Source organism: Castanea sativa, chromosome 3, assembly GCF_040712315.1.
Source record: "Castanea sativa cultivar Marrone di Chiusa Pesio chromosome 3, ASM4071231v1".
NCBI classification, from domain to species: domain Eukaryota; kingdom Viridiplantae; phylum Streptophyta; class Magnoliopsida; order Fagales; family Fagaceae; genus Castanea; species Castanea sativa.
In genome coordinates, this window is record NC_134015.1 from 12,376,878 (window position 1) to 12,387,516 (window position 10,639).

The 10,639-nt window shown below is 37.7% G+C and overlaps 1 protein-coding gene across 1 annotated transcript; it reads right to left on the reverse strand.

Moving 5' to 3' along the window:
* Positions 1-947: 947 nt before the first annotated feature.
* LOC142626927 (uncharacterized) lies at positions 948-10,324 on the reverse strand. The gene is made up of 5 exons (XM_075800656.1): positions 10,179-10,324; positions 7,651-9,743; positions 6,296-6,862; positions 1,713-1,885; positions 948-1,619 (listed from the first exon to the last, which is right to left on the reverse strand). Exons 2-5 carry the CDS (start codon positions 9,722-9,724, stop codon positions 1,170-1,172), a joined length of 3,264 nt encoding a protein of 1,087 aa, XP_075656771.1. The 5' UTR covers positions 9,725-9,743; positions 10,179-10,324; the 3' UTR covers positions 948-1,169.
* Between the last annotated feature and the right edge of the window lie 315 nt (positions 10,325-10,639).

Sequence of the window (10,639 nt, forward strand, 5' to 3'; positions counted from 1 at the left end):
AATGACAATAAGTCTAGATACTAGGTGACGATCGGGGTGTCAATCAAGTCAAAATCCATTGGGTTAGAGAACAAAGACCAGCCCAAAAAAAAAAAAAAAAAAGAGAACAAAGACCAGGAAGTCCAACTGACTAAATTATCAAAACCATGTGACTAAATCGAATTGGGATGAGTTGGCTTGGCGGGTCAATCATTTTTTTATGGAAAAATTAAATTATGTTAGTTCTTAATATTATTTCTCTCTCTCTCTCTCTTAAATCACTACCCCCCTGGATTGGTATTTTTTCCTCCACCCGGATCAGTACTTTTTCCTCTTTGAAGAGAAGGCTATGGCGATTGTTTGTTGATTCTAGTGAGTATTTGATTCTAGCAATACTCACTAACGAAAACGGGTCCATGAATAATGCAGTGTATATTTGACCATAAGAATTTTGACTACTCAAATCTTGAAATAATTTCACTCATTGAGATTATCATAAAAAGCTCTCTAGCCTAGTCCAAATTAACATCTTTAGATAACAAGAGACAAAGTTTGTCAAATTGAATTTGTTGATGTTACTTGCATTCATATACGAAGTCTCCTTCAGTTGCATGGGTCATTCTCATGTAAGCCCATTCACAGCAATGACAAAATGTAAGATAAAAGATCCACAGCTGAGCACTGTCCATTCTCAACAAGCCTACACTATCTTTTGTAGTCAGATACTTTCAAAACCACGTTGTTGCACAAACGGTCATCCAAATAGATCATTGAAAGAGTTCCCTAATGCTTTAGTGAGGGACTATATTACTTTGGAAAACCATATATTGACATGCACACTTAATCATGAATGAATGGTATCATTGATATGTATGCCATTTTTTCACCCAATTGATTCTCCAATAGTAGACTTACCATAACGTATAAGCAAACCCAATAAAGACCATAAATGATACATACATAATGTAAAACTTAAGATTTCAAAATTTTTCTATTACCATGTACTCATGTCTTGCCTCTCTACACTACAAAAGTCTGGATTATAAAGTGATTTAAAGCTGATGGGTAATAAGATGTTAAACGGCCAACCAAGGTTACCACTATACACTGATTTTTCAAAATTACTCCACTATACATTGGACTGTTACAGTGAGCATATCTAGGTTGTGAAATTAAAGCTTAGCTTTAGGTCAGGAATGAAACAAGTAATGATTTCTAACAAACTGCTGCCCAGCACCCAAATAAGGAGAAAGACTGTAGTTGCCAGCATAACCAAAATGCCCATGGCCTCCATTAGCACCTGTTCCATAATGGTGAGGTGAAATGGCATGAGCAGGAACTGGCATTGCATGGGGTCTGACAGTGGAGACGGCAGTTCGAGCCCGTTTGTTTCTATTCTGCGGCTGCGCTTGCTGCTTGCAGGCTGAACCACTATTATCACATTTCTTCACATCTGGCTGTTTTGGTCCAAATTCAACGGCAGAGGTTGATGCAGCATTTCTCCTTTCTACCTTTAGCTTTTCAAGCTCAAGAACACGTCTTTCAATGTCCTTGGGTGGGAACTGGGATTCAAGGTTGTAATCTGTAATGCATCCCAAGACGTCTCTTAGAGCTGCTATTTCTCTATTTGCGGCCTTATCCTGCGAGCATTCATTCACGTGTAAGATGGGCAAAAGTATCTACACTAGGAAGTTGGCATTTCATGGAAAAGGAGGAAGATAGCAACAGGATACCTTTTCTTCAAGTGATTTCTTTCTCTTGCATGAGTTCTTTGTAGAGCTCCTTGAATTCTCCAAGTATTTTTTTAAGAGTGGTACTGGTGGAAACTTGTCAACCAACTTGAAGGCACAAATAAATCTAACAGCCTTAATATAGATCTTCCTCTCAATAAGATTCTTAATAAAATCTGTAAAATGTAAAAAAAAAAATTGCAGGCTAATCAAACTGCCCCATAGAAGTTCCAATATGCATATGATTAAAATATAAGCACCACCTAAATAACAGAAGCTGGTATGGATAAATGCATCAGGCAGACCCAATTAACACATAGCGTGCGTTTGGATACCGCTTATTTTTCTGAAAATAATAAAAAAATATTTTCGTACTGTTCATTACTGTTTGGCACTGTTCATTTGCCTATTTACACTGTTCATGGGAGGCACTCAGCTGATAAAAAAAAAAACACTAACGCGCAAACCAAACGCACGTATAATAGAAATGACTAGCAAACTAAACACCTAACAAAAATGATATAGGACAAATGGGAGAACTTGCCTATGTGCGCTTGTGGTGGGTTAAAGTTTAGGAAGATTTGTAGATTTTGGGTTTAGAACCTTTTTGAAGAAGGATTAGGGTTCGAGAACGAATATGGGTTCACTAGAAAAGGAAAAATATTTAATTTAGGGTTGAAGAGAGAGAGAGAAACAGATATAGAATTTCTCCAAATCAGTGAGTGTTAACACTACACAAAAACAGTGTGAATGAACAGTTTTGTGAACATAATATCACAAGAAAGAAGACAAAGGGAGGAAACAGAATACTAAGGCCAACTTGCCTATACTCAAAACACAATATTTTATTGATCAACTCTGACTTGTTTGAGTATAGTAAGATACTTATATAGACCATTACTCTTTAAACTTTTCTGAGCAGAAAACTTCAACTTTGAGCAGTAAACCAAACCTTAAATTAAACCAAAACCCACACATATTTGATAAGTAAACAAAATAAGACTTACTTATTAATATAATAAAGAAAACCCAAGGCCCATAACTATGGCCCATACCCAATAATTGTAGACTAACTAAAATACCCTTAACTCTAGAACGACCATATAAAGCATAAAACTTAATACACCACTATGGATACTTTATTCTTGAGCTTTGCCTTAACCGTAGACTTCCAAATAGGAAACTGTTTCTCTAACCATGCTATGGTTGCGCCGTCAAAATATCCAAACTAAAATTGACTTGTACTTAAAGAAACTAAACCCCACACACTTAGAATTTTTTAAGCATAACTCAAAGACTAAAATATCCTTAATTGATAGGAATTACAAAAATTATCAATCTTCCCTAGATAAAAAAAGAAAAAAGAAAAAAGAAATCTTGTAAAATAAAGAGCCAAATATAAAAAGTATATTAACTCTATACTCAACATACCATCAAAACCATAGTACTCTTGCATCGATTGTACATGTATGGAGTTATGGACCCATAAAACAAATCTTGAAATCAATAAAATTGCAAGAGTAGTTCTCACAGAAATAACAAATCACTATTGCATGGTTTCTTCACTCATCAGTCAGAAAAGTAAGTAATGTACACAGCACACCAATAACTCAAGTTGGCACATCTCATCAATGGGCAAAGGTCAGCAAATTGCAGCCCTTCAAGAACCCCAAGGACAATATTCTTCCAATCACAGACAAGAACAGAATTCTAGAAGTTTCAACCAGCCTAGAAAATAAATGCTATAAATTGCACAAAAACTAAAAATCAAAAAAGCATGATGGGCCAATGAGCTCTAACTCAAATGATATTTCCCCTCCCCATAAGAATGTGATAGAGGGTGAGGTGGAAGATTCAAGACCCACTGGATACATGTTTAACTTACTAATAAAAAAAAGGACAAACATATACAGACATGCACATGGAGTGATGATGGGTAGATTCAATATTCAAAAAACATACCAGGAAGTGAATGGGGTTACCTATGAAGACGAATCCGAGATGGCTGACCAGGCTGAACAGTTTTATAAAAATTTGTACAAGGAGACAGAGGAGTGGAGGCCTTTCGTGGAAGGATTGGAGTTTGTTCAGATAGAAGGGTTGGAGAGGGACTAGCTTGAACGGAGGTTTGAAAATGAGGAGGTCCTTCGAGTTGTCAAAGAGATGGAAGGAGATAAAGTTCCAGGTCCTGATGGTTTCTCTTTGGCTTTTTATCACCAGTGTTGGGGAATTGTGGAAAGAGATGTCCTAGCTGTGTTTGAAGAGTTTTATCAACACAGTAAGTTTGAAAAATCTCTGAATGCAACATTCCTAGCCTTAATCCCTAAGAAGAATGGTGCTTCCAATATTCGAGATTTTAGACCTATTAGTTTGGTGGGGAGTGTCTACAAGATTTTGGCCAAGGTGCTGGCAAATCGCTTGAAAGAGGTTTTGGATCAGTAGATATCTGAGTCTCAGAACAATTTTGTGAGTGGTAGACAGATTCTTGATTCAGTTCTCATTGCTAATGAGTGTGTAGATAGTAGGGTGAAAAGTAAGATTCCGGGGGTTATCTGCAAATTAGATATTGAGAAAGCTTATGATCATGTGAACTGGGAGACTCTTCTTGATTTGTTGAAGAGAATGGGTTTTGGGGTGAGGTGGTGTAGGTGGATCCGCACATGCATATCTACAGCCCAATTCTCGGTGTTGTTTAATGGGACTCCGGCTGATTTTTTTGGGAGTTCGAGGGGGTTGAGACAAGGGGACCCGCTTTCGCCCATGTTGTTTTTGGTTTTGATGGAGGTTCTCAGTAAGATGCTGCAAAGAGCTGAAGGGGCTGGTTTAATTCGAGGTTTTAGGGCCCACGGTAGACGGGGGGGAGGGGTTTGTGTATCGCATCTATTGTTTGCGGATGACACGATTCTGTTTTGCGATGCTGATGAGGAGCAGATTCTTTATATTCGGATGCTTCTTCTTTGTTTTCAGGCAGTGACAGGTCTAAAGGTTAATGTGCTGAAAAGTGAAATGGTTCCTATTGGGGACGTTCCTAATATTCATGTCTTAACAGAGCTTTTGGGTTGCCGGATTGGATCTTTGCCTATGACCTATCTTGGTATGCCTTTGGGGGCGTCCTTCAAGTCCCCTACTGTTTGGAATCCTATCTTGGAGAATTTTGAGCGTAAGTTGGCCGGTTGGAAGAAGTTGTATCTGTCAAAAGGTGGAAGACTAACGTTGCTTAAAAGCACTTTATCTAATCTTCCCACTTGTTATTTGTCTCTTTTTACCATCCCTACGCATGTGGCCAATAAAATTGAGAGGTTGCAAAGGGATTTCTTGTGGGGGGACTCCAAGCTACATTTGGTGGGATGGGACAAGGTGTGTGCACCTTTGAAAAATGGTGGGTTAGGGGTAAGGAAATTAACTACCTTTAATAAAGTTTTACTAGGGAAGTGGTTATGGAGGTTTGGGATTGAGGAGACAAGGCTTTGGAGAAGGGTCATAGCCCTCAAGTTTGGGGAAGATTGGGGGGGATGGAAGTCCAAGCTAGGTAGAGGGGCGCATGGGTGTGGCTTGTGGAGAAGTATCCGCATGGGATGGGAGGATTTTAGCAAGAATACTTACTTTGAGGTAGGGGTGGGGGATAGAGTGAAGCTTTGGACTGACCATTGGTGTGGGGAGTCTCCTCTTCAGTTGTCTTTTCCGAGCGTGTATGGGATTGCATCCAATAAAGAGGCATCGGTGGCCTCTTCTCTTGAACGGTTGGGGATTGAGGAGTGGAGAAGCTGGAATGTTCGTTTTATTCGGAGTCCTAATGATTGGGAGATGGGTGGAGTGGATGATTTTCTCCGAACATTGGGTTCTAATCTTCCTCCCACCGAAAATGTAGATCGTATGCTATGGAAGTTGACAAAGAACGGGGTCTTTGATATTCGTTCGTTTTACAATAAGTTGAGAAGCTCCGCGCCTATTATCTTCCCTTGGAAAGGGGTTTGGAAGGTTAAGGCTCCTCGGCGTGTTTCTTTCTTTGTGTGGACTGCTGTTTGGGATAGGATCCTTACAGGGGATAATTTGAGGGGAAGAGGGTTGAGTTTTGTCGATTGGTGTATCATGTGCCGCAGTAATGGGGAGACGGCGGATCATTTGTTATTACATTGTGGAAAGGCTTCTCGACTGTGGAGTTTGGTTTTTAGATCTTTTGGGTTTTCCTGGGTCTTGCCTAGATCGATTGCGGATACTCTATTCAGTTGGTGGAATTGGCCTGGAAAGCACTCGTCTAGCATTTGGAATTTAGCTCCTTTATGCTTGATGTGGTGTCTCTGGAGGGAACGCAATAGGAGGACGTTTGAGGACATGGAAAGCTCAGACGACCAGCTTTTGGCCTCTCTTAGTGGCACTCTGTTTGATTGGTCTAGGGCTTGGGGACTCACCTTTAGTGATTCCCTCCCTATGTTTCTTTGTTCTCTCCTATGTACTTAGTTTATTTTTCTCTTTTCTCTTTTTTCTCTTTCTTTTCCCTGTGTTCTTATCTCTCTGCCTTATGTCTTTTGCATAAGGTAGTGTTCTTGAATGCATATATTTTTACCTATCAAAAAAAGAAAACATACCAGGAATCTGATCTATGAAGCCAAGGGTCTGACATACTTCTAGAGCCTGTTTATACTCTGCAACAACTTCAAAAAGCTTTAAAATCTCATCTCTATTGAATGAAGATGTCAATTCGTAAGTAGCTAGAAGCAGCAAAAAAGCCAAAACCTCCAAAGAATTAATAGCACTGGCTGTGAATTTCATTTTCCACTCAACCGCCAGTTTCATTGCTTCTTCTTTAACTTGTGGAGGTATCTGTGGTGAGAGACTCTTAAGCTGCTGTAGCATTAAGATGTAGCTCTTCATGACACCTGCTTCAAAACCTGTGTCTCCCTTCTCCCAAATATAAGGAAAAGAGCCTTGCATCACATCCAAAACAAGCTTTGCTGGGTCCGATAACAGTTGAGGAGAAGCTAATATTTCGTTGCATGTCAAATCAGCCCCATTCAGTTGCTCATTCAGGAACTGCAAACTCCCATATGTGGTGGCATTTAATTGAAGATTTACAGAAGAAGAACAAGCAACATTTTTGGCTGGTAGATATTCAAGCTGCTCCATTTTAACTTGGGAATGAAGAGCACTGGCCACTGGACAGGTAGAATGAATAGAAACCAGTGGGTAATTTATTAGAATTTTCTGTATTGAATATAAAGCATACTTATCGCATTAAATTTTCTTTCAAGCAGTGCAAATCATCAGAAACTCAAGGAAGAAAGGGACAGCATATCTGGATTATTTCCTTAGAATCATTATCACAATTATACCATAATTTATTACTAGCTGTGTTAGACATTAATGTGGGGGAGGACAAGGAAATAGTGAAGATAGTGTGTTAATCAATAAGCATCCCAGGAATATAACTAAATAACTGATGAATGAATAAACTGTATAGTGTTAAACATTAAAATCTCAAAATGGTAACGCCTAATAAGACATTAAAGTGTTCAAACAAGGCATTTTGCAATAAATATCATTGCTGCCAACAACTAATGGATTAACTATGTGCAGAAAAACTTATCCCATGACCAGTCCCAGGGCAATGGCAGCAGTCCTCCACAAAGGAATGGAATCTGACACAACATAATGACAGAAAAAGTCCCAAACCCATAAGGAAGGGTCATTAACATTTTTAAGCTTTTCAGTGAGGTCTAAAGGGCACAAATATTATCAAAATTGGTTTAATTATATAAAATAAAATAAGAAAGATGTATAAGCCTCTCATTTCAAAGAACATTAGGGACATCACAATTGCTAATTCAAATATTCACAATAGATTAAAAGAAGAAAAAAAATAAGATCGCCTATTTTAGCCTTGAAGTTTAGGCAAATCAAATTAAAAATGAGAGAGAGAGAGAGAGAGAGAGAGAGAGATTACCAGGTGCTTTATATATGATCCCAAGGGTTCGACATAATTCAGGTGCCAGTCTATGCTGATCAATAGTGATAAAAAGACTCTGTAGCTCATCTTCATTAAAGCCAGAGCCCAATCCATATGTTGCCAAGAGCTGCAGAAAACCCAAAACCTCCAAACCATTATCATTGTCCACTTTCATCTTTGCCTTCCATTCAACTGCCAATTTCATTGCTGCTTCTCTCACCTGAGACTTAACAACTTTTGAGGTTTTCATTAACTGCTCTAACAAAAGAATACAACTCCTTCTGATAATATTCACATCAAACACCATATCTCCCTCCCTTGAATGTGGAGGGTAAAACCCATGCATTGCATCTAGCACCAACTTCGAAGGGTCAGATGCTGTTTGAAGAATTGTACAGACTTCACCACGCACCATCTCATGCCTTTGTAAATTCTTATTCAAGAGCAACTGCAAACTTCGTCCATCCATGGTGGTGTGGGATCTCAAAGATGCAGGGTAAGGATCAACAATAACATTGTTGGCAGGTGCGTGTTCATGTTGCTCGGTCATCACTTGAATAGGAAGGTCATTAGTGTTCCCCTTCAATTCCTTCTCTTTTATAGTCTCTTTCAATGATATTTGTTTTGAATCAAATTTTTTCTCTCTCAATTCAAGCTCCTTGACTCGTTCTTTGACTTTCCTTTCTCTCATTTCAAGATTATTTTTTATTGAATCAAATTGTTTCTCTTTCAAATCAAGTTCCTTGACTCGTTCTTTGACTTGCCTTTCTCTCATTTCAAGATTATGTGAACGTTCGTCCATTGACTTCTTGAGTGAGGCAAGATGCTTCTCTTTCAATTCAAGTTCTTTGAGCCCTTCATTCACTGTTTCTTGGACAAATTTCAGTTGCTTCTCTTTTGATTCAAGAGAATCAGTGCACTCTTTGACGGACTTTTCTACCAGATAAAGTTCCTTCTCCTTTGATTTTTGTTCCTTAAAGCATTCCACAATTGCTTTCTGGATTGATCTAAGCTCTTCCTGTTTTGATTTAAGCTCCTTGTCACACTCTTTAATCAAATTCTGTCTAGAATTCAGTTGATTTCCTTTAAATTCAAGTTCCTCGTTGAGCTCTTCAATAGATCTTCGGATTGCATTATACTCCCTCTGTTTTAGCTCAAAATCTTCACAAAATTTTCTATACAATTCTTCGACTGAATCAAGCTGCTTCTCCTTGGACTGAACTTCTTTAGATTGGTCTATCAATTTCTTCTCTATCAAATCTAATATCTTCTTTTTTGACTTAATTTTTTCTGAACTCTCTTTAATGCAACCATCAATAGACTCAAATTCATTCTCTTTCACTTTCAGCTCCATTGTCCGCTCTTTGATTAACTTCCCTATTTGATCAAATTGCTTTTCCTTCGCTTCAAGCTCTTCACTATTTTCTTCAATCAATATTTTGATAGACTCCAATTGTTTCTCCTTTGACTTAAGCTCCATTGCTTTCTCCTCAATCAACTTTTGAACCCCACACAGTTCCCTCTCTTTCAACACAAACTTTTCAGCACAATCTTTTATTCTTTTTTTCGCTAACTCCACTTCCTTCCCTTTCATCATGACTTCATCACTATACTTATCTAACGAGTCCTTCACGGTCTCCAACTGCTTCTCTTTCAATCCCAATTTGTCACAACACTCCACAAACGACTTCTCCAACCAATCCAGTTCCTCTTTTTTCAACTTGAGGTCCCTAGAGTACTGTCCCATTGATTTTTGCATTAAAACCAGTTGCTCCTTATTCAACTGAAGCTTCTCCAGCACCAAACCCAATTCAATTTCCTTTGCACCAAGCTCACTCTGCACTAAACCCAATTGTTTCACCTTCAAACCCATCTCTTTTTCGCGCTCTTCTAGTTCTTTGAACTGGGTTTCAATGGACTTCCTTGTGGAATCCAAGTATTCCTCCAAGTCTTTCCATTGAAGTGTGAGTAAGAGGATTGAAGACGCTTGAGCATTCAAGGCCTCAAACGCTTTCCTCAAACCACTCTGCTTCAAACCTATTAGCTTTAAATCTGAAGCCACTTTCTCCATTGCTACATAAAAATTGTACCTTTCTTGTCCAAAAAAGAAAAGCAAGAAACCCTTTAGAAAAAAAAAAATTTCAAAACCCAGATATAAAAAACAGTACTGACCCAGAAAAAACAACTTTCTTATACTTTTCTGTTTTCACTTTTCAACTATTCAAAAACCTATATTTTTTGTGTGTTTTTAGAGACCGAAAACTCTAAAACCCTAGCCAAGCAATCCAAACCCTAGAGAGAATTTGAAGAAATATATAGTTTTGTTTTTTTTGTTTTGGATGAATAAATAAATAAATGTAAATATTTAAAAAATAATAATTAATACTAGTGTATTGTACAGACTACAAAGACGGCGCGTTTTGCTTGAATGAATAAATGTATTTAATATATTACCAAAAATATAAAAAAAACTTACTGAAAAGTCAAACATTAATGGTGGAAAAAAGTTTAACGGTTTTACTTACAGAGACGAAGTCCGAGGTCGGAGAAAGACAACAATTGCATGCAATTTTGTGAATGCGATGCTCTGCTTTTTTTTCTTTTTTCTTTTTTTCTCTGTTCCCTCACTTTTGGTTTTACTTGGTGATGATTGAAACAGTGAGAGTCTTATAGAATTGGGGCTTTTCAGAATTGGTTTTTATAAAATATAAGAGATTTTTATTCCCACTTGTAAAACCGTACCTTTAAAGATATCGTACTAGTTTGTTTTTTATCAGACTAGTCTAGTAGTTTTTTGCTAAAAGACTAGTGTAGTAGTTAAAATCGAATAACACTAGAAGTTTTATTTTAAAACAATAATAAAAAAAAAAGTGAAGCCTCAAGTTTGATTTTGAATGATATACTCAAATTTTAAATAATTGATAGCGGTAGTAAATATCGGTTAGTTTTTTTTTTTTTAATGATTGTAAGGGGTCAAGTTTATTGA